Source organism: Myotis lucifugus, unplaced genomic scaffold, assembly GCF_000147115.1.
Source record: "Myotis lucifugus unplaced genomic scaffold, Myoluc2.0 scaffold_200, whole genome shotgun sequence".
NCBI classification, from domain to species: Eukaryota; Metazoa; Chordata; class Mammalia; order Chiroptera; family Vespertilionidae; genus Myotis; species Myotis lucifugus.
The window spans coordinates 2,101,591-2,128,876 of NW_005871248.1; the positions used below are offsets into that span (position 1 = coordinate 2,101,591).

The following is a 27,286-nucleotide window of genomic DNA, read 5'->3' on the forward strand; positions in this document are numbered from 1 at the left end:
GTGCCCCGTAGACCCGACGGCCCTGTCACCTGGCCCAGTGCACACACGTCCCCATGAGGACACCCTGCTCGAGGGCATGACCGCCACCTGCCAGCTCCCTGGGGCCCAACAGCAGTTCCCCAGGTGGACACTGTCTTCACTTCCCAGATGAAAACTCTAATTACACAATTTCGGCTTCCTGAAGCTGGCCGACCTGTCCGCTCCGTCGGGTCCAACAGGAACCCAGGGCTCAGTGTGTCCCTTCCCACTTCTCAGCTCCTATTCCTGTTTGTCACAACCGAGTTGGCGGCCACAGGGTGTGGTGTATTAAAGGAGTGGCCACCTAGGTGCCTTCCTCAGGCTGCCGGGTACCCTGAGGAAGCCTGGGTTCCAGTGCTACCATCGCCTGCTTGCTGCTCTCAGCTTGGGGGCAGGGGACGCATGAGGTCCAGGTCAGTCCAGACCTGGAGGGACCTCTGGGAACGTTAATGCAGGGGCAAACCAGCCACAAGCCCCACAGTGGCTGCTGGGTTGAGACCAGTGAATAGTGACACCTTGTGGCAGCACTGGGAATGGCTCCCCGAGGTCACAGGCAAGCTTGTGGCAGAGGCCAGGCACTCCGTGTGGTGGTTGGCCAGCTTCATGGATCAGACTGTAGCTGCGGACCTGGCCAAGGGCACTACAGACGATGGGCAAACCCCTGGCGGGCTCACACCTCCCCCGGCCCAGGTCTGGGGACATGAAGGGCACAAACAGACCCAAAATGCCTGGTGCAAGGCCTGCAGCCTCAGCTTAGGAAAGTCAGGCAGCCTGACCCACCAGCCAGGAACCCCCAGGCGCCCTGTGCTTCCTAGGAGGGGGAGGGGGCAACTCCTTATCCAGTGAAAATGCTGTTTAACAGCAGCAGCAGGCCTGGTACTTGGAGGTGGGGGTGACATCTGGGGAGAGGCCTTCCTGCTCTGGGTCAGGTGTGTGTGTGTGTTTGCAACCTGAGCAGCCAAGGCAGCCAAGGACGGCGCCCAGCGCAGACGTGGCTTTATGGTCAAGCGTGATGTCCCACAAGTGAGGACAGAACTTTAGAAACAGGTCCCACAGCTGCCACGGGACGAGGCGCAGAAATGCCATCTCGGTTCACCCCGCTGAGTGTGAGGTGCCATCTCCTGACGTCACTGGAGCACTGAGTGTCGGGCCGGAAGGAGGTGAGCATGTGAATGGGCCACCCCACGACGAGGGACCAATGGTGACACACACATCGTCCCCCTGAGGAGCTGCAGGACACACACACCGCGTTTCAGCGCCTGGGTTTATTCTAGTTAAGTAGGAATGACTTTCTGCTGTAACATCAAAGAAAGCGCTTGAATGTTTGGAAACTGCCGAGTATTAAATAAGCTTTTGTTTTAATTCTCAGAAACCAGAGTAAGATGAATGCTTTACAGTAATAGTGAAATAAGTACAGCTCATTTGCCATAGAAGCGGGGGCCAGTCCGGTATGAAAAAGGAACGGGTGCTGCCTTGCATGGGAGGTGCCTCCTGCAGCAGCCCCTGCGCTCGGGGAGCTCCTTGGGCTCCGTGCTCGTCCTCCTGTCCCAGCAGCCACCGCACACCTGTATCCACGGAGCCCACGGTGCCAGAGGCGCTTGTGCTAGGAGGTCAGCTTGGAGTAGCTGGGCGGGGAGAGCTTGCGCTTCAAGTACTTGAGGACGTAGAGCGGGAGGCAGCTGACCACGGTGATGGCCGACACCTTCCACAGGAAGGTCATGGTTGTGATAAAGGCAAGGTCTGTAGGGAGAAACACAGGCGAGTGTGAGAGGCGGTCAGGGAGGCCGCACACCTGCAGCGCACCCGAGTCACTCCAGACCTCAGAGGGGCCTCGCGGACTGCAGGCTTCTCTCAGGGAGAATGAATTCTCCTAACGGGAGTCATGAGAGCACAATATTAGAGAGTGTGACCTGCGCCACCCAAGGCCGGGCGGTAGCAGCCACTCGGCACCTGAGTGCTGGTCCCAGAGGAACCCCGGCAGCAGGAGGGACCCTGTGACGTGTCAGATGGCCAGGCCCACCTTCTCCTCTAGGGACAGCTGCTGGGCTGCAGGGGCAGGGACACAGCAGGCGGTGCTGTCACTGCTCACCTGTCCTTCCTGTCCCTCGGCCTCGGCCAGGGAAGCCCAGCGGTGCCCTGCACAGGCGCTGTGACAGAGCTGCAGCCTAATGGCGGGGCTGTCCGACTTTCTTATGCGAAGAGGCACATGAAAAACCAGACCTTTACAGTGTTCGCTTCTCCAAGTGGCAGAAACCCCGTGTGTTGTCAGAGGTGGGACGAGACCTCCTGATGCGTCCCTGCACCGTGGTGCTCAGTGACCTTCCACCGGGGCGGGCACATTTCCCCTCCTGCAAACCTGCACAGCCGGGTCTGGCAGGAGAGGCATGGCCCCGCGGTCCCTGAGCAGCCCTGCCCTGTGTTCTACTGCAGTGGGAACAGTCACCATCCCCAATGCCCGACGCTGAGGACAAATCGCCACCTGTGGCACGGACCACACTCCTTCTCTTCTCTTTGCCAGATTTAAACCTTAACGAGTCTCACAAGTCCTGTCAGACACATCCACCAGCTGGGGCCGCACAGGGAAACCTCTCTCAGACGCTGGCTAGAAAGGCCTGGAACTGGGAGGGTGACTGACGAGCAGCGTTTGACCAGGGTCAGGTGAGGGCGGACTGCAGTGGTGCTGTCTCGGGCAGGGGTGGAGGACTGTCATGTGCCAGCTGCCACCAGGCCTGTGCCTGTGATGGGCAGTCATTCCTGGGACCCTGAGCTCAAAAGAGAAGCATCAGAGGTCACCTGAGAGTGTGAAGATGAGGCGAGTCCGGCTGGAGAGCATGGGGACAGCCACCGCCTGACACTCGTCCAGGGTCTCAGTCACCATCAGCTCTCATCCAGCATCACGGCCCCTGGCTGGGGATGGCAGAGCTGGAAGGGTGGGGGGGAGGAGGGGGACCACTGAGTGGGAAACAGGCGCCAGTGATGCCATGCCATAGTGCTGGCGAGGGGCTGGCACGACTGTGCTGGCAGCTGGCCTGCTGGTGGGGCTGAGGCCATGAACACGGTGCCCTGTGTGTGCGAGAGGATGGGCGGGAGCTGCCAAACCACCGAGCCCTGGTGTGAAGGGGTCTCCATGTCACGGTCACTATCTAAAAGCCAAGATGGTGAATACCTTGATTTTATAAATTATAAGGAGTTTAATCTTTCCCCCAAATAAGCTTGTGTTTGAAGCTTTCTGATGTGAGTTTTACTGTGATCTTCGATTTAGACAAAGTATGAAGAAGTAATAAAAAAAATGTTTAAAAATCAAAAACAATTATCCAAAAACAATTCCAAGGCAACTTACCAAAATACTCATTTAGAAAAGCCAGAGAGGCCACGTAGCAGCCGAGGCTGAGGAACTCGGCCACGACCATCAGCCAGTGCCACGTGCGGACCGTCAGTGCCACCATCAGCAGCTCCGTGAGGATGAGGGCCGTGAACGAGATGGCCACGACGTGGACAAACTCCGACTCAAAAAGCACCAGCGCCCCGTACATGAGAATGCCGCCTGGAAGACACAAGGGCGACGAGGGTGGCTTTTACATGACGGACTTCTGCTCGGACTGGAGATCCTGTTACTATGTGAGGCGCTAGAAGGGCCATGAAGAGCTGGCTGGTGTTTCTAACAGAGACGTGGGCTACGAATGTCCCAACCTCCCACGGACGATCCTCTTAAACTCTGGCTTATGAATGAAGGGCCTGGAGAGCAGGCCTCCACCCCAGTTAGCGCAGGCCGGCCCGCGTCTCGATGCGGTAAGCCTGGCCTCCAGTAATCTCACTTTCAACCGCCTCTCATTTGTCTGGAACTACACAGGGCGGCCAGCAACCTGTGACGACTCGACTCAGATTCTCCACGTCCCGCTGTCTCTCCTGGAAAGAACCGCTGTGATAAGTGCTTGGTAAAATGTTTCTGGGTTTACATTTCATTAAAAACAGGTAAGTTTTTAGGTGGCACTCATCGGTTAGAAAATGCTGCACAGTGAAGGGCCTGGCAGACAGCTGCAGAGGGGCGATCACTAGATGGACAGGAATGTGGTTGCGGGTGGGACAGGAGACAGGCGCTGCGTCACTGCAGGAGCAGCGGGCTCTTACCTTGGTAAATGCTGATTAACACCCAGACGAGGAATGTCTTAAAGGACAAGGACCGGCCCTGGGGAAAAGGGAGAGAGCGAGTTAACCACCACGTCTCACGGGGCTCAGCCTGGTGACTCCTGCAGGCCCAGGCCCACTCAGACACGCCCCCCCCCGCCCCCCACTGCTGTGTCAGAGCTCCCATCTGTGCACTCAGGGGGAACAGGTGCGGCCTCTCTGAGCCTCTGGGACAGAAGGTCTGTCCAGGCAATTAAGCTGGGGCAGTGCTGTGGGAACTGACCGGAAGCACCTACTGAGGGGCGGTGTGTGTGTGTGCAGGGCTGGGGCAGGAACCCCGGGAACCAGCAGCTCTGACTCAGCCCGAGGGTGACTGGGAGAAGCCGGGGCTGACGTGTGTGCCACCTGGGGTGTGAGGACAAAGATGAGGATGAGGCAGAGGCAGTTGCAGAAGCGTCGCACATTCCTGAGCTTCACTCACTGTGGCTTTTGTTTCTTGTCTGCGGCTTGGTTTCTCAAAGTCCCAGTTCCTGATCCCCGAGGGCCGCGTGCAGCTCCTGTTGCTCACTGGGAGCTCTCAGGTGGGTCCCTGCTGTCACTACCCAGTGGTCCGAGCGCACCTCTTTCTGGGCATGGGTGAGGATGGGCCCCCGCACACCCACACTCGTGCACGCCCTGGTTCCTTCTGCCTGTGCCTCACCGGGCACAGTGAGCCCTTCTGTCCTTCCTTCAGCTCCGGCCTCGCCTCTCATCAGCCAGCATATGCCACCCATGTGTTCGGAGTAGTTTTCCTGCGAGACACTCACCGGCTGCAACCCAGGGCTCCTGTGAGCTCCCTGCCCCCAGCCTTGTTGCAGACTCGGTCAGACACTTTGCCAGGGACCACTGCACAGTCCTCCCCCGCCCGCCCCCGCCAGCATGGAGGTGGCTCGTCTCTCCTGGGGTGAGACGCATTTGTCACAGTCTGTGTCCCATGCATCTGTGATTCCACTTCTGTGGGTTTCGACCAACACAGCCACGACGGGCCCCAAGCCGAGCTGAGAGCTCTCTTGCCTAATGCCTTGTCAGCCCCCTCCCGCCTGAACCGGGGGCAGTCACTGACCTGCTCCCCGCCCCAGAGGGTCACATGCTGGGATCACACACTTCTGAGCCTGCCTTCTGTGTGGCCAAGCGCCCTTCAGCTTCAGCTGTGCTGTTGAGAGGGCTCCCCCTACCCTCTCACTGTCCCGTGTGTGGCAACGTCACTGGGCGAAGGACACCTGGCCGTTCCCAGGCTGAGCAATTAGGACAACGGTGCCAACAAGCTCGGTGCACAGGGTTCTGTGTGAACCCCCACGTTCTTCCTCTTGGGCTGCTGGGTTGACGGTAAGTGCACGCTTCACTTTGTAAGACACGGCCAAGCCGTGTTCCCAAGGGGCTGGGCCGCTGGCATCCCCCAGCAGTGAGAGGGGCCCCTGCTGGTGCCAACCCAAGCACGTGGTGGTGCTGGTATTCCAGGGTTTTGCATTCTCAGACTTCACGTCTCTGGTTTAATTTTAATTCCCTGTGACAGGCCCTGAGCATTTTTGTGAGCTTACTTGCGCCTGCACATCGTTGTCGTCAGCGTGGTGTCAGCTGAGGTCTCCTGTCCACTGAAGAACTGAATTCTGTTCTTTTTGAGTTTGGAGGTTCTCTGTATATCCTGGTACAAGTCCTCCGTCAGAGGTGCCATCTGCAGATACTTCCTGCCGTCTGTGTTTGTCCTTTCACTTCCTGAACAGCCATGCACAGAACAGCAGTGTTGAATGATGATCAAGTCCAATTCACCCATTTCTTCCTTTAGGAGTCATGCTCTGCCCCTCTGTCTGAAGCTCTGCCTGATCATGGTCGAGCATGTTTTCTTTTAACGGTTCAGTCTCACCTTTCACAGTCGGTCCTCATCCATCCTGAGGGCATGTCCATGGCAGGCATGGGCGCGGGGGGAGGGTCCGCTCCTGCCTGTGGGTGCCCAGTTGTGAGCACGTCGGCTGCTGACAAGACGACCCTTCCTCCTCCGTGTTTCCTTTCATGTTTGTCAAAGACCGGCTGTTGCACTTGGCTGTATTTCTGGGCTTTCAATTCCAGGCCACTCTCTCTGTCTGTCCTGTGCTGTGACTGCTGTTTCACAGAAAGTCTTCCAATCTCGTTCTTTTCCAAAACTGTTTGGTGGTTCTATTCCCTTAACTGTCCATATAAATCTTAGAATCTGCTGGTCACGATCCTTCAACATCGTGTCTTCCAGACTGTGAGCATCCATTTACACTTTCTTCAAGTTTCCTCCTCGGTGGTGTAGAGCTTTCAGCGTGTACATCCTGCATGCGTTTGCTGGTTATACAGAGTATTTCACATCTTACGCTATGACAGTGCTGTTTGTTCACCGCTAGCCACAGGTTTCCGTGGTCTTGCACCTTCTCAGACCTCCTCGTCTAAAAGGTTTGTGTGGATCACTTGAGACTTTCTACCCAGACTACTATGGCGACAGCACAGATATTTTTATTTTTTCCTTCTAATGTCCATGCCTTTAATGTCCTTTCCCCGCCCTATCACTATTATTTTAAAAATTATGTAAGGATGCAAATATGCATTTCAAAAGTTAAACCATGTTGAAAATGTTCAACAGAAAATGGAGATAGTGAAGCAGTCCTCGCTGTTCAATGTCTGATAGTTCAAAGACTTTTACCAAGGACAGTAGGTTTCACCTACATGGTGTCTTGACAATTAGCACAACTACACCCAGATGTCTCTCTGTTAGCAGTTTACTTTATCATGAATGGAAAACCATGAGCTGGGAACTGAATTCACAGCTGACGTCTGAGACACTTCTGGCTCCGCTGAGGCAGCGCTCTGGCACTGACACATCTTAGTCCTGACCCTGGGCCCAGGCGCAGGGCTTTTCACAAGAGGTCCTGGCCCTCAGGACCACAGAGCTGCCTGCAGACAGGAGCAAGGAGCACACACCGTGTCCTGCAGCACCCAGCACCTCAGCAGTGACTGCACCGAGGTATACCTAAGTATTACTGTCACGATCACATCGTTTTCTGTAGGAATGAAGATGCTGTGGTGTTGGCAAGAAGAAGCAGTCACATCTTTGTTTAATTGGTTCAAATACTGATAGAGCAGACCCTGCTTCCCCGTGCGAAGCCCCGGAGGTGGCACGGTGTGTACAGCAGCGCCGGGCATCTCGTCAGACAGTAAGCCAGACCCGAGATGCCTGGCTGCTCACCCCCAGACCAGAGACCGTTTACAAAGAGGTATAAGCAGACACTTATTTCAAAGCACAGTGCTTTCCTCCGCTTTGCCCGGAGGTGCCCTCTGCATGCCTGACCTCTGAAGGTGTTTCACGCTCTCTGTGACCCGATTTCTGCTCACAGCTTACTAGACAGATCAGTCCCTGGACAGTACGAACACCCGCCTGCTTATTCCACGTGCTGCTGCGCAGCTACCGTTTCCCTGGCCTGCACTCAGGTTTCCCTCTGGCTGCACGTGGGCTGCTGGGCCAGGAGCCACGTCTCACACGCCTTCACCAGCCCCCGCACAGCACCCTCACCACACCTGCCACAGACAGACTGACAGACGCATTGCCCAATCCCTGCCAGCACCGCATTCAGACTGGCTTGGCTGAGCGTCCAGCGTCACAAACTCTCCAGCGCCAAGAGGAGAAGCAGCTCGGTTCTCACCAAGTGAGCACGTTAATGCTACTTTGTTTTCAAAGGACGTGATGTGTATGAGATTTTTAAAGACATAGATACTATAAGGATAAGAAGCATAGGTTTGGGATCTGACAGAAAAGGAGCCTGGAGAAAAGAAGCGACTAAGCCGTTATAAAAAGATTCAGTGTCCTGACTTTAGGGTACTGAAATATTCTAAATCGCTCGTCAGCATGACAGAATGGGAAGCTAGCACCTTAGATCCAACTTAGTCAGACTTGAACAAGGTTTCCCGATGTCCCCGCATGTTTAACGCATCAGCCAATGGCATGGACTTTATAGTTGAGAGGAGTCAGTTGCTCAGCTCAGGGGCTAGTGACCCTGTGAACACGTTCTGCCACTGGAGTGACTCCCATAGCCATCGAGGGATGCTGGTGGGCACTAAGCCCTAAACACAGGAGGCCAATGTGCCTGCTGCCTCACCGCCAGTGACCACCAGGTGCAGACTGAGCTGCTGAGAATCCCACACTGACTATTGGGCAGCTGGTCTGGGCTGACCTGCAGTGACCTCAACTCCACTGAGACTCAACTGTCCATTTTCTGGGTAGGTCACCTAACTTATATTCTACATAAAAGTTTATTTCCCTGTATATCTGTGAGCAGTATGTAAGTGTCTCTGAAGGCTTGGAAACAGGGATATAATCTACTAAAATCACAATATTTGCAACAGCTTCCTGTGGGATTTGAATCTCTTATCCTATTCTATTTCACTGAATGGTAATGATTTCACCATTTCAGAAGATTAATCCAAAACCTTTTTCTTCTAGTTGTAATATTCACAATATTATCATCATGACCATAATGCTTGCTATTTTATCTTATTTTATACTATACTGATGAGCTAGCTCTATTTATGTCCTATGAGAGTAATATGGGATTTTGTACACAGATCCTCACAGCAACTCCATGAAATCAAGCTCAGCACCAATCGGACTGGACAGGGATCTGGGGCTGTAGGCCGCTGGTTTGTGCTCAGTGAGGTTCCTTCTTTGCTGCCCCATATGCCGCTGTCGCCTTAGAAACAGATGATCAACTGTAAACCTAAATTTATTTGAGGGTTAGTGGACTTTGCTCTCAGCGTTGGTTCAGGAAAAGCAAGCCTACTGGAAGATTCCAAAGTCACCATGATTTGTATTTGGATGCAGAGTGTATTTTTTGTGCTATAAAAAGATGCTTCCACAAAAAACACGGTAAGCTAAACACTTCTTCCAGGAATATTTTAACCTTAACAGCACAGTTTTAGGTAAATGAGTGAATCTTTTGCATAGTTTCAGGGGCTGGACTTTTGCTTGGCAGTATCATGGCAACCACGGCACATGGGTCTTGGGGACAGAAGCATGTCTCACACAGGTGTGATCCTGCAGCCCCCCTGCAGACAGATCCAGTGCAGGTGACTCCTGGGGTCCTAACTAACTGCTAGAATGCTGCCTGTGCCCGACAGACGGGTGCGAGGGTGCCAAGTGGAACCACAGTTGGGAAAGGAGCTCCTACAAGCCCAGGGGTGAGAGCGTCCTTAGATTAGAACTTTGCTGTGACATCAGAACGTCATCACCAATGTCTGAGAAAGCGCTGTTCTTTGCTGGTTATGTTTCCCTGTTTTGAAGTTTAACTCAAAAGAAAAATGCCAAAACCAACTAGGAGAAATAAAAAATGTCTGGAAGGACAGAGAATAGATTTAAACCTGCTGGGAACCTGCCTCACGAGGGGCACCTTTTCTCATGGCAAGTGTTCTTGTGGAACACCCAGAGTGGAGTGTCTGCGAGGAGCGGGAGGTGCTGGCCTGGCCCGTACCTTGGTGAGGTCCTTGTAGAGCTCTGGGTACAGCATGGCCATGTCCGGTTTCACATCCTGGTCCAGCACCAGTGAGAACACTGGGAACATGGTGTAGATGGTCGCGTACCTGAGAGCCCAGAGGAGAGTGAGGTCAGCAGGAGGAACGTTCCACTCGACTAGGAACACCCTCTGCAATCGGAGGCCGAAGGTTAAAAAACTGAACAGACCAAACACAAGGTGGCACTGAAACTCAATGCTCATCCCACCCACCGCCCAGCACCATGGTCTACAAGCCACACACGCACAGGTGGCAGGACCTGTTTTCCTTCCTAATTAAACATTCTGAGATCGTTGTGCACCCGAGTGCAGGGATCAGACGTAACACGGAGAGCCTGTGCCCTTTAACCAGCTGCCCCCAACGGCAGCATCTCCCAAGCTGCAGCCTAGCTCACAGCCAGAATGGGGACAGGGACACAGTGCAGACATGGGCATTCTGCACCCAGGGCTTCCTGCCACCGCTTCCCTTCCAGGCCCCTCAGCCCCTGGCCACCACCAATCTGTTCACTTCAAGGTGCACACACGTGTCACACAGCAGGTAGCCTGTGGGGTGGCACTATCACTCGGCCTGATTCCCTGCAGAGATGTAGGGTTGCTGTACCAACACTTCCCTCCTTTTGCTTGTCTGTGGTTGTGGACTTAGCAGTCTCTGTGACCTGACCATTCATTGAAGTACATCCCGGTCATTCCAGTTTCTGGTTATCACAACTAGAACTGCCATAAACATTTAGCGCACAGATTTTTTTGTAAAAATAAGTTTTCATTTATTTTGGACTCGTGGTGCGTAATTTTTGTAAGAACCTGCCGCAGAGTGCTCCAGTGTGGCTGTCCATTTCACGTTCCCACCAGCGGTGTGGGAGGATGGTTTCTCCACATTCTCTCCGTGGCTGGCACTGCCACAATGGTCCCAGCCGCTCGGAGGATGATCAGTGGTGTCTCACTGTGCTTTAAGTCTGCTTCCCCATGGGCACTGCCCCTGAGCAGCTCTGCACCTGCTCTGGGAGGACTGCTGTTCACGTTGGGTCCACCTTGAGTTGAGTGGGACTGTCCTGGGCTGTGGAGTCCTGCGAGGTAGTTATAAGCTCCTTGGCACGTGGCAGCATACATTCCTGCAGTCCCAGAGCCGCCTTCCCTGCATGCAGCTCCAGGTGTCTCCTGCCGGGACACCGCTGTCGCTGAACTGTTCCTCCCAGGGGCGTCTTCTCTTTGCCTGCTATAAGGTGTTTGCCTTCAGTTTTCATGAGTTTGATGATGTGACTTGGTGGATTTCTTTGGATTGAGGCTGCTTGGTGTTTGCTTACCTTCTTGAATCTATAGGTTTGTCTTTTGTGAAATTTGGAAGTTTCTGGCCATTATTTCCTAGAGTCCTTTTTTGACCCTGCCCTCTGTCCTCTTCCTGAGACAACAGGGACAGGCATGGGAGATCTGTGTTGCCTGTGGCCGGAGGAAATGTAGTGACCATGTTCGCTCCGTGCTGACTGCTGCAGGAGAAGTGGCCAGGAGGGCCGTGTGCGTCACCTGTCTGAGCTGTCCCGCTGTGCCTCCTACCAGCCCTGTGGCCTTGAGTGGATTCTGGGCTCGCTGGGTCTCTGCTGTCACCCAGGACGTGGGAATGCTGCAGGCAGGGGATGGCTTCAGAACAGGTGGGAGCCCGTGTGCTCACTGCTGCTGCTGTGGGAAAGCCCGGCCCGTGAGTGGTGGGGTCTGCAGTGGCCAGGGAGGAGGTGTTGGGAGAGAGTGAAAGAAGAGGCTATGGAAGGACCCTTGGTCCTGGGACGGTGATGGGCTGTTGTTCCCCCTCTTAATGATGCACAGGATGCTTTCAAACATCTTGGATCTGACATATTCCTGACATATATTATGGCTTTGCCGTGAAAACAGAAATTCTAATTTAATGGTAAAATTGCAAGAGGGACAGGAAGCGGGTGTCATCCCTACATTCACACAAGCAGAGGCTGGCTGCTACTTCAGCAACACCACGTAAACACTGACTGTGCACGGCCACTCAGACACCTGCTGTGTGGGCTTCTCCTTCCTACCACTTACCCCACCATGAGGAACCCCTGGTACAGGGGGACGGACGCGAAGTAGCAGACGGAGGAGAACACAGCCTTGGAGAGAGGAAAGGACAGCAGTTACTCACAGGCCCTCCCGACACTCCCTACCTCTCCAAGCCACCTGTGGCGCCCACGCACCTGCATGGTGGAGATGATGAGGCCCCTGTGCATGACGAACTGGCCGAGTGCCGCAGACCTCTTGTAGCTGCTCCGCCCGTGCACCATGAGCAGCCGGCCAATGTGCTTGAATTGCGTGATGGAGAAGTCAGCTGCCAGTGAGGCTGCCTTTCCCTCCTGCAATGTAAAGGCGCCTCACAACCTGTACGGCAAATCTGTGCTCCGGGGCGCATGTGCAGAGCTCCACTACGAGAGCACTGAGACCCCCTGCCCCACTATGAGGGGTGGCCTCTGGGGAAGGTGACAGGGCTGCAGGGACAGCTCCTGGGAGGGGCAGACAACACACCACTGGGAGCTGATGACAGGAAAGGGGCACTGGCTAAGGAGCCAGGACCATTCCTTTGGCATCTGTCAGAATCACAGAAATTCAGCAGAGGCGGAACATGGCAGTGCTGCCCAGGAGATGGGCCCAGGGATCTCGGGAACCTTCAGGATGACTGTCTAAGCCTCAGTTCTCTCGCATTTAAACGCCACCCACCTGCCATCTCACAAAGCCCCTGAGTGTAAGTGAGGGAAGCCCTTAAATGCTCTGCCGACACACAGCTGTCAGCACAGGAGCGGAGAGCCAGGGAAAAGTTGGACTGCAACCTGCTTCGTTTGCAGGCCTTTCTGGGGTGTCGTTATATGAACATAAAAGACAAACCCCAAACCACAGCACACAGTTGGCCAGGAGACATGGACATTGAAAATGACCATGTGTTAAGCCCAAGAGAGAAGCTGCAGGTCCCATGGCAGCCAAGAAGGTTTGCTGCAGGATGTGGTGACATCTATGGGGAGGGCCCGGCACAGAGCAGGCTCGCAAGCAGGTGCTGACTGAATGCATGCTCGAGACGCTGCTGTGAGAGGACAAGCGTACCTTCCCCTCAATCCCAATCCCACAGTCTGCGGCCTGGATCATGCTCACGTCGTTTCCACCGTCACCTGGGTAGCACAAACACAAGATGAAATAAAAAAAACCTATCCCTAGCCCTGTTTTCCTCTTTTATCAGCAGAAGCTGTAGAAACTTCTCACATTAAAACAAACTGGTATTGGAGGTTGAACAGAACTTTGCCTGTAAATATTAAGATACCAGTTTCTCTTAAGTTACTCTACAGGGACTGTGGGGGGTGTGGCCCCAGGTACGGTGTGGGGAGGGGAGGGCAGGGGCTCACCAATGGCGCAGGTGCGCTTGCGCGTGTGCTGCTGCAGGAGTTTCACAATGTGAGCCTTCTGGGTGGGTGAGCAGCGGCAGCACACCACAGCCGGGCACTGGCAGGCCAGCTCCACAAGTTCATGCTCATAGTACCGCAGGCACACCTGGAACACAGATCCGGTCACTGACCCCGCTATGGCGGCCAATCCAAGCATGCAGGGTCTCCCCCACTTCCCGGTGGGTGAGGAGCCACAGGCACTGCACAGAACTTCTTTAGGCTCTACCTGCTCACAAACACATCCACCAGGCTACAACGGGACTACTTAACAAGTCACAGAGATGCGCAAAAGCAGCCTGAGGTACATATCTGACTCAGAAAGCCTTTAGTCCACTAGCGGGAAAAGCAGACACACTCTGGGCCAGAGATACGGACAGGTGGGCAGACAGATGGCCATGTGCTGGGCTAGGGACCAGCCTCACCTCCAGGGAGTCCCCAGATATGACCAGCGCACAGTCATGCTTCCTTCGAAAGGCATTCAGCTCCAAATGGGCCTCTCCTCGACTGGCTACCTGCAGAAAGGGGAGAGGGCACCCCAAGTATAGTTGTTGAAACCAGAGGCACCAACAAGTGCTTATTTACGAGCCACACTGACATCGTTAGACACATGATCTAGAACCCAAAGTGCCTCCCACATGGAGTCCTATAAAGAACAGCTCTTTCAAACCTCTCCTGCAGTGCTGGGAACACACACCTCCTTATCTAACACTGATTATTTTCCGACACATGGAAAAGTGCAGAAAAAACATTGTAGTTACAATAAAACACAGCGGACAGAAGAAGCTGGCTTGTCCAGAAATGGGTAACAGGCACTTAGGAGCTAACGACTGCCTTGCCTTCTGTCACGACAGTCCCACAGGATGCCACGGTAACCACTGATTAAGTCTGTGGTACGTCCATACAATGATACTCCAGTACAGCAACAGAGGAGCCCAGGGAGCCGAGCTCCACACAGGTGACCCAAGGTCAAGGTCTGATTGAAAGACGCCTCTTTTCCTAATACGCCACTGGTGCAAATGCTTTCCTAAAGTCACTTGTCTGTGTCACAGCTTTCAACTTATTCTATTAGTTCACGCCAACAAATACATGAAAGATGAAATGATTTAAAAGATTAAAATCAAGTCATAATGTTGAAATGTCATTAATTTTAGAAGGAAAACATTTCAGAAACCAACACACTGGTTTTTGATATTCTTTCTGTGGAGATTTTATGGGGCATAAAAGAAATGATATATTACAGGACTGAAATAAATTAAAAGTTTCATGCAGTACAAATTAATCTCAGACTCATCTTTAAATAGGTAGGTTTTATTGTGGAAATTTTAATTTGTGGTGCTATAACACAGAAAAGTCAACAAAAATTGATCTGACGTTTTACCAGAATCATTAATAATTTAATTGCAAATAGTCGACTGCAGGGCCTAATTTGCGATTCTGATGTTTTGAAATAAACTACATTTACATGTAAATGATATTCAAATAACTATTTCTGTAGGTACAAGCGCTGCATTTAAAACAGATGCAGACACACAGTGTCTGTTCACCCACCATCAATCAAGACCCAAGAAACTTTTATTTTTTGTTTGAATTAAATTAAAAATAACTAATATATACAGTAAACACATAAATTTAGCTCATCTCTATTAACTTTCTTTGAGCTAATTAAGGAAGAGCATTTGCTCGGGGAAGGGGGCAGATTAGACACATCCCAACTCTGTAGTAGCGTTTGTCCCACAAAGGCAGCTCTGCACCACGTGTGACACGTGTAACCAAGGAAGATGTAATTTGTATCAATATACACCTCCACAGATGAACAGCATGTCTAACTTAAAGCAGATATTTAGTTGTATAAATAATTCTAATAGAACAACAGAAAAGTACTTGTAAACTTGGAACTTGTTTCTATCAAAAAGCAGCTTTTGATCACAGTTAATGTACTAATATAAATCTATCTTAATGTTTTTATAAATTGAGTAAGAAAATTGCAGTATTTCTCTTTTAAAACTGATATTCAATAAATAATAAGTAACGGCATGTACATTCCCACAGAATCAACAGGTTTTAATTGTGAGATACAACATTTAAAATTCAAAGTGATTTCGACACAGACTTACAGGTCTGAAGACGTGAATGTCTTGCGCTCTCGACACCAAGTGTGAGCTCTTGGCGATGCACGTGGCTGTCTCGAGTTTATCGCCTGTTAGCATCCATATCTAGGAAACAGTTTACCCTGGTGAACTTCATCATTACACTTCGTCTCTTTAAAGTGTCTCTCGTTGCAGGATATTTGCACCCCATGTTCACAGCATCACTATTCACAATATCTGAATGTGGAGGCAACCCAAGTGTCCCTTGAGGATGAATGGGTGAGCAAGGTGTGGCACATCCACAAGGCGACATGGATGAACCCCGAGGATGCTGTGCTGAGTGAAATGAGCCAGCCACAAAGAGCAAATGCTGTCTGATTCCACTGGTATGCGGTCCCTGGAGTGGTCAGATTTGTAGGGACAGGAAGTAGATAGTGGGTGCCAGGGGCGGGGGGCAGGGGATGGGAGCTGGGTTTTGAGGAGAGAGTGTCAGATTCACAAGATGAAGTTCTGGAGTGCTGTGGTGGCTGCACAACAATGTGAATGCACTTAGTGCCAGTGAGCTGTGCACCTAACAATGGGAAAAACTTCACATTTTCCACAACAACAAGTCTTTTTGACTTGCTTCACTAAAACAATTGGCAGCAAAGTGATTTTAGGCTCAGAGCTGAGATCTGGAGGCACACGAATGAAAGGGTTTAGAAATCATATGGCTGAGGCTGATGAGGACACAGTACATGTCAAAAGGCAGCATTCACACAACCTCACATGCCACACAAACAGGCCTGGGGCACCACACGGTCATTGGCCATGAACTAGGAGGATCCTGAAGACCCTGTTCCAGCTGGCTGGTATACAGCTGGAAAATGAGGTTCGAAATGGGCAAATAGGTGCAATTAAGCTGAAAGTTCTAGCAAATAAAACATGTTAGCCCGGCTGGTGTGGCTCAGTGGGTGAGTGCCAACCTAAGAACCTGGTCAGGGAACATACCCAGGTTGCGGGCTCGATTCCCCAGTGTGAGGTGTGCAAGAGGCAGCTTATCAGTGATTCTCTCTCATCATTGATGTTTCTATCTCCCTCTCCCTCTCCCTTCCTCTCTGAAATCAATAAAAATGTATTTTAAAAAACACATGTTAAATCATACTACTTTTACTTTAAATCCCACACACATGCACATATTATGTATATAAATATCCCTAGAGTAAAAAGAGAGAAAACCAGGACATTAAATGTATTACCAAGTAGTCTCTCTATACATTTTATCACAGCAAAAACTTCCAGTGACCTCTCATCATCTGGACTGTTCAGGTGTCTCATGCGTCACATGTAAACATGCATTTTTGGAAGCAGGACACAGAAAAGTCATATGTGCTCTGGATTCTTTGGGTGCCACGCATTTTGGCTCTTCTCAGTGTCTGAGGATTTGTGCTTTTTATCTCACGTTTGTGTTCACTTTACTGAGCCTGGGCCCGAGACCCTGACACGCTGTGACGACTAAGTTGGGAATCACAGAGGACAAGAGAGGCCACGCCAAGGCCCACGAGCAGCTTGGGCGAGCTGACTGGCTGGAGCAGCACCTTGGGTTTCAAGGGACAGCTGAAATCAGGTCCCCACATCTGTGAGGGGGTTTCCTTCAATCGGAAATGTAAGAAAAAAGAGAACCCCAGAAAGTCTTATTGAGTTTAGTGAGGAGTTGATATAAGTACCTAGATCTTTACATGGAGCACTGATAATCTAGCATGGACAGATAAGGAACAGAAAAACAAGCAGGGCATCTACTTGTCATAATCACATCTCTTGCCCCAACAGTCAGATCCAGATCATTTGCACGTCTGAGTCTGAGTGGCTCTCGTGACTGAACTCCCTCCTGACCCGCTGGGGCGTCGGTCCCCGTGCAGGGCTCACTGACACTGCTCTCTGCACACCACCGACCTGCTCCATGCGCCAAGTCCAACAGGAGTTGGTGCACTGCTGCCTCCGACCCCTCCACTGTCTCCCCGTCCAGCTACCCAACAGCCTCTCTTCTAAAAGCAGCCGGGCTCCTTTCTTTCACATAGTGGAGGCCCCACCCCGAGGCGCCCACCATTCTGTAACTGAGCCTCTGCCTCATGGGGAGCGCAAGGTGAGAAAGCACCTTCCTGGAAACTAAGCCTCACCCCAGGAGGAGCTAATGTCGTGTGTGCGCAGAGAGGGCACATCGGCCAGGAAGAGAAGGCAGCACAGGGGTCACGCAGTCGCAGGGAAACTGCGCTCTGCTCCAGGTGCCGTACCTTGATTCCCGCGTTGCGCAGCATCTCCAGGGTAGGCCGCACGTCTGCCTGCAGCCGGTCCTCCACCCCCGTCAGGCACAGCAGCTGCATCTCCCGCTCCAGGCTCTCCACCACCGCAGCCACCTTCAGCGCCCGGTCATGCACACTCAGCTTCGCCTGCATATAGCGGCTCTGAGGACAGAGATGGGCTGTGCTATTTATATTTATTATCATTTAGGACTTGCTGAATACATGGAAACTTGCAACACAAAAGAAATCCTCACTTCTCACTCCCAGCGGACTGCAGAAGAGGGTGGGGCCATGACAGGGTGGGGGACTAAGTCCTGATGCTCCCAGCTATGGCCACACGACCTCACAATGTCCCACGAGCAATATGAACTCATTTTCACAGTAGCACCAGAGCCCACAAGGGATGGGATGTCCGTGAGGGTGGAGAGAGACCATCTGCTCACCTCAAAGTCCTGGTACTGCTCCTCTGTGAGCGCCCTCTTCGCGACCACGAGGGTGCGCAGACCTTCGCGGGCCATGTTTCCACACTGGAAAGGAAGAGGCAGGCTACTGTGCTGTCACCACCCACTCCGCATTTTTATCTCTGGCTCCTAGTTACTGTGTCCAGTGGCAGCAGGGCTGGAGCTGGAGCGGCAGGCTCAGACAGTTCCAGTCTACATCCTTGCCAGACAGGTGGGTACAGTACTTAACAGCTGTGTCCTCAGGGACTGCTGCCATGCCGTCCCCCACCCCATGATGGCCCTGCTCTTCCTGACCTCTGAGAACAAGCAGTGCACGCACACAGTGGGGCTGGTGTCACAGTGCAGCTCCCGGATGACAAGCATATTCTTTCCCACCTCAAACCAGACTTGTCAGAAACGGCACCACAAACCCTGAAACCATACTGCTCTCCGTGCTGGCCCCCGCTGCATGGGTAACATAGGGAGATCAATGCTTGAGGCCAGGGGAGGAGGGGAGGCCTGGAAATAGGAAGACCCTACGGGACAGTGTGGTGAGAAGTAAGAAGTACTGCAGAGTAATGTGTTTTTATGAAAAATAAAGTTTAAGCCACGATGTGATGAACACTAAGCTATTCCATTCTAAACAACCTATTTGAAGCTCACCTGTCAAGACACCAAGAGTAATAGCCCAGGCTTATCCAGGCCACTCGGCTCCTGGACCACCTGCTACGGGCTGCCTAAGGCCCTTCCCCTCTGCAATGACTGCCTTTCAACTTTCAGTCTTTGACAATATTTTGAAAGCTCCAAACTCCAGCTGTTCAGCCTGTTTTGGGCACTTGTGGTTTACAGAGATCATGGTGATCGCTCCTGGGTCTGCTGGTGCCCCCACTGTGGTGGACTTTTGGGCAAGGGGCTGGCAAAGGCAGTATCAGGAGCAGGGTCTTTTCAAAACACTCTGAGCAAATACCAGGGGACAGGACTCTAGTCACAGCTAAAGAACAACTAATCAAAAGTGTCTCAGTGTACATAAACAACGTAAAGCTGACAATGTGATGATGTTTAAGCAAATACATCGCCAACAAATGAACCAGCTATTTTTTTAATGAAAGAAAGTCAAACACTAGTGATGGGTATGCACTGTTAGAACTGATACTGTTAGCATCTGTTCAGCATGAAGGGGAGAGGAAGGTGTCCTCTTTGCAGCTCCCACAGGGAGGCTGGCTCTGCATCCCAGCCACCGAGGGGACTGTGATTTTGACTGTCTGACCTTCTGTGCATCGAAATTAGAGACATGAGTGGAAATTCCACATCGCCCAGGGACAAGCACGCAGCCTTGCTGATAAACCATGCAGACATGACTTCCCAAGCTCGCTCGCCCTGCCAGCCTTGTGCAGAGGCCCTGTCATTGCCTACTGTCCCTTCAGGGCAAAGCTAATGTTTCTAGATAACGTCACCTCTCTCTATAGGAGGTTCATCTCCAGCAAAGCTCATTTACTACATCTGATGCTAAAATCTGTAGGCATATACAAAACCTGAGCCATTCGGGTTTGCTGAAGCTCCTTGTCAGTTCACTGGGTAGACTAGTCTGATGCTCACAATCACACACACAGCTGCAGACATGACAGGAAGAGCTGATGGAAGGTCCCGGCTGGGGACAGGGACCCCAGGGGATGGCAGTATGCTCTTCACTGTGCCCTCATACTCCCCTGTTCCCCAACTCTAACTCCTGTTCACCCCTAACATCAGGTCTGGGGGTGAACGGCAAGCCTGCCTTCGAGGGAAGGCGGCCACTGTTAGCTGCTACATCCAGGACCTGGTTCAGGAGTTTATGCAGACTCACGCCGTAGGGTTGATAAAATCGGCTCCTTCTGTCACATGACGAGTGAAAAGTATTGGTAGTTTTTTTGTTTTGTTGTTTTTTAATATTTGCAGAACACAAGTTTATAGTCAAGAATCCAACCTGGAGGCTTGTCTGAGACAGAGGAGCCCAACTAGCCCACAGGGACTCAGGCTCCTAGAGCCTGCTGGTCTCCCCCATGAAAGGCCTTCAGACTACGGCAGCATCACTACCAAGACATGGGCAGAGGTCAAAGATTCAACTAAGGGAAGAACTGCAATGTTGAGGAAATAAATGTACAAAGGATTGTTAATAAAGTTATCTTTGTGAAAGACAATCTGACATTATGTGTCTGGTGCAAGACATTTATTGATTTGACCTCATAAAGCTAAATAAATTAAACAAGTATTTTATAATTAATTGCACATCATTATGACCAAAAGTAATTTTTATGGCATTTTACTAGGTCTTCAGGGAGTTTAATTTATTCATGTTCCTGATTAAATCCCAGTGCCCGAGGAGCTATTGATTCATATTGCCAATACCTCTGTGGAGGGTGTGGCCCTCACTGACAGACTGTCTCCTGTCCACGGTGGGGAGATATTAGCACAACAGCAATGTGCACATGCTAAAAGGCTGGTGTTTGTAACTGCAGGGCTTTAGTTTCACTTTCAAATTCAGCTTCTTATTAATACATAAGTGTAAACAACAAATACTATAACCTCATGAGGCTAAAAATAAGCCATATTTCTTTAGGGAGAATTTGATGCAGTAGAGCATTGGTTATGTTTGTATCTTACTTTCTATTTTTAAAGTGAATCCTATGTACAAATTAGAACTAGACTTAAATTCTAATTAAATCTCCTTGCAAATAATTTAGGTTAAAAAATGAGTATATTAAATTGGCTATGTGTATATAGTTATTTCAGAATTTTCTGCTTTTTCACTAATCCAAACAAAATACTCTTCACAGGACCTACAGAAGGTATGTGTGTATGACATACCTTCACGCAAAACCCAGCACAGAAGTTGTGCACAAAGAGAGGAAGCTGCTCATCACTAAACAACCTTGTGGAACTGAGCTGGTGTCACCTGAGGTAATCCAGTGGGAAACATTATCCTGCAAAATATTGTGTTGGGTTTGAAACCTGGCGTCTCAATTTATTCCCAGATGCCAGGTCTACCAGCTGGGACAGGACACTGGTTTTCTGTCTGCTCGCTTATCTGTGAACATGTTCCCATGAGAGAGCGCCAGTTACCTCCTCCTCCAGCCAGTCGTTATACTGGACGATGGTGGACATGACAGCATCAGCACCTTTCATGTAGAAGGTGATTTCTGCCGTGGACTCATCCTGCAAGAAAGGAAAATAAACAGGTATGTTCAGACCAATGCTGCTCCTCAAATGACAGCAGCTCTAACAGGCTCAGAGCAGTGTCTCCATGCAGATGCCCGGTGCTGCACTGCTCGAACCTCTTTCTACACAGGCTACATGCCCCAATGCTCGGGCACCAAGATCGAGAACACAGCTGCAGATCTCGAGTCACTGTGCGGTGCTCAGAATAAAATTAGTTATTGGACATATGCCTTGGACTGCAAGGTAAATATGAATTCTCTCAACTTTTCATGGTTTGATTGAATGAATAAGCTTCCTTGTATAGCCAATTTCCAATATATAGTTTTGGCATTTGTTAAAAATTTAATGGGGGTGTTTTGCAGCAACTTTATGGTTATAAATCATTCTTAAAGTCTTCGGCATGCTCCTGCTGTTGAAAACAAAACAGAACGAGGAAATGACCTTTCACTAGCTCTGCCTCAGTTGTCTCAGGAGAGCTATCTGAAGTCCCCCCCTTCGCAGTGTCAATTATTGTGGGGCGAGCACGCCTACCCTGACGATGATGCCCATGCGCTTGCCCTCCGACGTGAAGGGGAACATCTGCAGGACGCAGTAGGTCAGGATCTGGCCGCCGGGCGTCCTCAACTGCATGGATGTGAGGTCTCTGTTGACCAGGGTGAGGCCAACGCTCTCCGTCCACTGCACCAGAGCCACCTGGGGGAGACCAGTGACAGGTGAGGCTACTGGCTTCCTGGGAAGGGAAGCAAGAGGCTGGCGGTCAGAAAGCTTGGCCTTACACAGCTCACTGTGCTGAGAACTTGTGTATCTTTGTGGCTGTGTCAGTGTTCATTTTTAATAACATCTCCTCAGGCCAACAATAGCAGGATGACAGAGCCCTTGGTCTTGCTTTCTGAAACAGAGGCCACAGCTGAGTGTGCTCTGGTTTACTAGCTGCCCAGAGGCAGTGTTTAGTGGGCACACATGGTGGGCTGGAGGGCTCAGTGGTAGGCAGGCACTCACTATTGGCTTTCCAAACTTCTTTCTGATTCCAGGAGCCTATGAGACAGAGAACCATTCAACTCTCTGTTTATCTGACCTTTTCCTAAAATAAGAGGTAATTCTAGCTGGCATAGCTCAGTGGTTGAACGTCAACCTATGAACCAAGAGGTCGTGGTTTGATTCCCAGTCAGGGCACATGCCTGAGTTTCGGGCTCAATTCCCAGTTTGGGCCGTGCAGGAGACAGCCAATCAAGGATTCTCTCTCATCATTGATGTTTCTGTCTCTCTCTCTCCCTTCCTCTCTGGAATCAATAAAAATATATTTTTAAAAAAAGGCATAAGGGAGTAGACACTCAAACAACCTTCTCACCCGGTTCCTCACCTGAACCCCAGAAACAGAAGAAACTGAGGTGCCATTTCCCACTGCCCAGGAGGACACACAGCAGGTCCCGTCCTAGGTGCACAGAGTGAAGTCGCTTCCCAGCACAGGCGATGCCTTAGAGCCATGGTTGGCAAACTGCGGCTCGCGAGCCACATGCGGCTCTTTGGCCCCTTGAGTGTGGCTCTTCCTAAGCCTTAGGAGCCATGTCTCCAGCAGAGAGAAGGATGGGGAGGCCCTTCCACTAGTCTGTCCTCCACCACGGCCTTCCCCTCCCTGCGAATCCCTTCTCTGTCCCACCACCTGTCGCTGCTTCCTGTGCAGTGTGCCCATTTCTCCTCAGCCCCAATTTATCCTTTAAAAATACATTTCATTTTAATGAATAAAAGCATAGTTGGCTGACATAAATCTAGGACAGCAAAACGTTACACATTAGATTGCCAGCTAATGAGCCTTGACTGTATCGGATTGTGATTATTTGCCCTGAGCAGCACTCTCACTTCAGTCTTGCTGTCCTGCCGATGGCGGAGGCAGCATCCACCGTCACCCTGTGCTGCAGAGAGGGCATCTTTGTAGACTCGGGGCCGGGGGGTCCAGTCTCTGAGCACAGCCCAGAGGTCAGCGCTGGGAGAGTTACGTTGTCGGGAAAGGTTCTGACCTGGAGCCTTTCCTGCTATTTGCCTTGACCATCTCTGTCTGTGGTGGTATGAAGATAAGAGTTGTTCTTGTTCTAGCTGGTTCAGCTCAGTGGAGAGAGTGGAAGGGAGGGGGAGAGACAGAGAGAGAAACATAGATGTGAGACATCAATTGGTTGCCTCCCATACAAGCGCTAACCAGGGCCATCGGATTGAGCCTGCTGCCAAGGTACAAGGTACGTGCCCTTGACCAGAATCGAACCCAGGAACCTTCAGTCCGCAGGCCAATGCTTTATCCACTGAGCCAAACTGGCTATGGCTCTTCTAATGTTTTTACGTGGATGCCAAGTTTGCATATTTCATTGCTTCTTCCTGATGCATACAATCTCTGGCTTATCTTTCAAGGCACTCCCTAATACGTCAGCTGCTGAGATGGAGTTTCTGTCTCCTGTCACCGCTGTGCTGCTGGCAGAGTCAGGGAGGTGGTGCCTGAGCTAGAGCTGTTCAGTGACTGTTTTCATCTTGGCTTCTCCTGACCATGGCTTCTCTAAGGTCATCCTTTTCTATATTGGGTCAGACTGCATACTCTGTGTGGTGGCTTATAACAGGAGCGGGCTTTGGCTTAGAATTTATCTCAGGAGCAGTTAATATTCTGCTGCTTTTTGAATTTCCCAACTGTGCGGCCCTCATGGTCAGGAGGTAGGGACAGAGGGGGATGTGTGTCTTTTCCTGTTCCCTTTGGATGCTGTCAGTGATGGCATGGGCCTCCCAAGAATGTGCCCTCCTTCCATCATCGAGTCCTAGAGAGTTGGGGAGATTTCCCCAGTGCTTAGGTCTGGGTTCTGTTTAAGAGAGTTTCCAATGCTGTTGCTTGATTTTCTCTCTCCAGGAATTTTTGTCAGTATTTGAATGAAACATGCAGAGAGTGGTTTATCCAATACTTGTGTGCTGCCATGTTCATGTGGAAGGTTCTGCTTGACATTATAATAGGACATAATCCTGAGATATTTTTCTCTGAAATGTAAAGGTAACTTAGAGCATAAAGGTTTAATCTATTTGAAATGACTGTTTCACAAGAGCTTTTGGAAATATCTAATGATGTGATTATTGACAATAATATAAAGGTAAAAATAATTAAAATGTGATGTAAAAATATATGTAAGTGGGAGCCTGAGCTAAGTCTCATCCATAGGCACTGAGTAACACACTCAGGAAGTTTATTTACACATTTATGTGTCTTCATTCTTAGTAACCAGTATGGAAGGTAGTTCCAAGAGTTGTGAAATGAGAGGAAACAGAACATGGGGTGGGAGCTACAATTTCATATTAAAAAGTTTCTGTGCTGTCATTCTTTTATTGTGTGTGTGTTTATTTTTTAAAATAAATCTTTATTGTTGAAACTATTACATATGTCCCCTTTCCCCCCACATTGCCCTCTCCCCCCAAGCCTTCACCACCCACTGTCTGTGTCCTTGGGTTATGCATATACACATATGAGTTCATTGGTTGATCTCCCCCCGCCCCCCCCCCTCCCCCCCGCCGTCTCTCTGAGGTTTGACAGTCTGTTCAATGTTTCTATGACTCTGGGTCTATTTTTGTTCATCAGTTTATGTTGGTCATTATATTCTACATATGAGTGAGATCAGGTGATACTTATCTTTCTCTGACTGGCTTATTTTGCTTAGTATAATGCTCCCTAGGTCTATCCATGCTGTTGTAAATGGTAAGAGTTGTTTCTTTTTTACAGCTGCATAGTATTCCATTGCGTAGATGTACCACAGGTTTTTAATCCACTCATCTGCTGATGGGCACTTAGGCTGTTTACAAATCTTAGCTATTGTAAATTGTGCTGCTATGAACACAGGGGTGCATATGTTCTTTCTAATTGGTGTTTCTAGTTTCTTGGGATATATTCCTAGAAGTGGGATCACTGGATCAAATAGCAGTTCCATTTTTAATTTTTTGAGGAAACTCCAAACTGTTTTCCACAGAGGCTGCACCAGTCTGCATTCCCACCAGCAGTTCATGAGAGTTCCCTTTTCTCCACATCCTCGCCAACACTTGTCATTTGTTGATTTGTTGATGATAGCCATTCTTACAGGTGTGAGGTGGTACCTCATTGTTGTTTTGATTTGCATCTCTCGGATGATCAGTGACATTGAGTACTATTTCATGCCTTTTGGCCTTCTGTGTGTCCACTTTGGAGAAGTGTCTATTGAGGTCCTTTGCCCATTTTTTTTTTTAAAATATATTTTATTGATTTTTTTACAGATCGGAAGGGAGAGAGATAGAGAGTTAGAAACATCGATGAGAGAGAAACATCGATCAGCTGCCTCCTGCACATCTCCCACTGGGGATATGCCCGCAACCAAGGTACATGCCCTTGACCGGAATCTATTTCATGCCTTTTGGCCTTCTGTGTGTCCACTTTGGAGAAGTGTCTATTGATGTCCTTTGCCCATTTTTTAATTGGGTTGTTTATCTTCCTTTTGGTAGGTTGTATGAGTTGTGCTGTCATTCTTTAACAGCCTGGGAGAATGTCCTTTATCATCTTGGCAATTACACAGGCATAGCTGCCAGCAATCCTCCAGGGTAGTTTTTACCACACACTTATCAATCATAATCTGTGCTAGTACCATCATTGTTATAATAACAGAATTATGAACATAAACTGCAATCTGATTGCTTGGAAAGACTGCCAATCAATACTCATGGCTGGCCAAGGAGTCGGCATTCTCTTCTGCTCCTGAGGGTCACAGGAGGGCTGACGTCACTGACAAGGACCTGCTCCCCACAGACATGCTGACACAAGTGCACAATCAGTCCTCTGCTTCGACAGGCACTGCAATAACATGGATTAAACTGAAGCACGACGCATATGTTAGAGCTTACTTCGCTCAATTCAAAAGCAATGCTGTTAATGACATAACGTTCTTGTGTTTTTAGGTTTGTCCTAAATTTTAGCTGATTCTTCACTAACCACCCAGTAAAGATTTATCTACCCCTGAAATGATATCTGAATGTAGAAACTATCTGTGATAAAGGGTGTAGCCCCGGGGGAAGTGTGTTACTACCAAATAGCAGGTGTACAGGGTCCGCAGCCACAAGAAACACGCCCAATCACCTTTCTGGGCCAAAAGAGGGTAGATGTTGTCAAGGTTTGTGTCATGCTGTCCCTGATCACCTGAGCTGGCGCCCATCTGCCTGCTGGCCATGTCCACTTAGGCCTGTTCCTGACACTAGCTAAGTGTCACCATTCAGCACCTAGCAGATACAACCCTGAAGAGGGTTGGCTTTAACTCTGTTCAGGAATTCCCAGGGAACTTTTCATGTCTGCTAAGCTGGAGTTTGCTATGCGGAAGCTGTGGACACAAAGTGACAGGCAAGGAACTTCCTCTTCCCAGAGAAAATGAACTATTGATCACTCACCATAAGAAACAACAACCAGGTGTAAGCAGGCTCCACACTGGGACCTGACAGAACACCCCACCACTTGCCATATCTGAAAGTATCACTAAAAATACCAGGACAACACACACTTCATTACTACACATACTTCATGACTATGCCTCATAGAACCTTAATGATTTACGATGAATGCGCCCAGAGCTCCATTATTAGCCCTTTGCACTCCGCTGTCCCCTCTCAGGGGACATCGGAATTCTAGCATATCACTCGGATGTCCCCTCTCAGGGGACATTGCAGTTTATTAGTGATTACGGGGAATTGAGTTATTTCAACGCAACTTTTTGAGACATGCATGTTTCCCTGAAGTTTTATCTTGAAATGGCACAAGAAATTAAATCAAAATATCGTAAAATTACTAAGATATATACAAGAAATGTCAGCGGGTTTTGTGTCGGATTAAACAATAAACTACATATTCCCGATGTGGGACAAAGAAAACGGGACTGCATTGTGTGTTCTAACAGGAAAACACCTGGTGGCAGGCGTCAAACCACTTATTACTGTCAAACATGCACTAATCAGCCTGCAATGCATATTGGGGAGTGTTACAAAACTAATCATACTGTACAAAATTATAAACAATAAAATATTGTTTTTTTTTGCAAATATACATTCCTCGATGTCACCCAATTCATATAAGTCCAATATCATTATAATACGTTACTTGGTTCCAAAATTATACTAAATAATACGAGGGTCTGTAAA

At 50.0% G+C, this 27,286-nt stretch overlaps 1 protein-coding gene across 6 annotated transcripts in view; it reads right to left on the reverse strand.

Moving 5' to 3' along the window:
- Window positions 1-1,264: 1,264 nt before the first annotated feature.
- The window catches only part of ATP9B (ATPase phospholipid transporting 9B (putative)), a 139,314-nt gene continuing 113,292 nt past the window's right edge, over window positions 1,265-27,286 (reverse strand). For 4 of the 6 annotated variants that reach the window (XM_023761177.1, XM_023761180.1, XM_023761176.1 and 1 more), the window contains 14 exons: window positions 21,653-21,814; window positions 21,026-21,118; window positions 17,933-18,016; window positions 17,481-17,651; window positions 15,238-15,336; window positions 13,546-13,635; window positions 13,085-13,229; window positions 12,789-12,853; window positions 11,894-12,049; window positions 11,745-11,809; window positions 9,660-9,768; window positions 4,147-4,204; window positions 3,359-3,562; window positions 1,265-1,758 (listed from right to left, as the gene is read on the reverse strand). In XM_023761177.1, coding sequence (XP_023616945.1) covers window positions 1,622-1,758; window positions 3,359-3,562; window positions 4,147-4,204; window positions 9,660-9,768; window positions 11,745-11,809; window positions 11,894-12,049; window positions 12,789-12,853; window positions 13,085-13,229; window positions 13,546-13,635; window positions 15,238-15,336; window positions 17,481-17,651; window positions 17,933-18,016; window positions 21,026-21,118; window positions 21,653-21,814 — 1,638 coding nt within the window. In that variant the 3' untranslated portion in view covers window positions 1,265-1,621. Of the gene's footprint in view, window positions 1,759-3,358; window positions 3,563-4,146; window positions 4,205-9,659; window positions 9,769-11,744; window positions 11,810-11,893; window positions 12,050-12,788; window positions 12,854-13,084; window positions 13,230-13,545; window positions 13,636-15,237; window positions 15,337-17,480; window positions 17,652-17,932; window positions 18,017-21,025; window positions 21,119-21,652; window positions 21,815-27,286 lie in introns of those variants that run through there. The other 2 variants (XM_023761178.1, XM_023761181.1) reach the window with 2 other exon arrangements.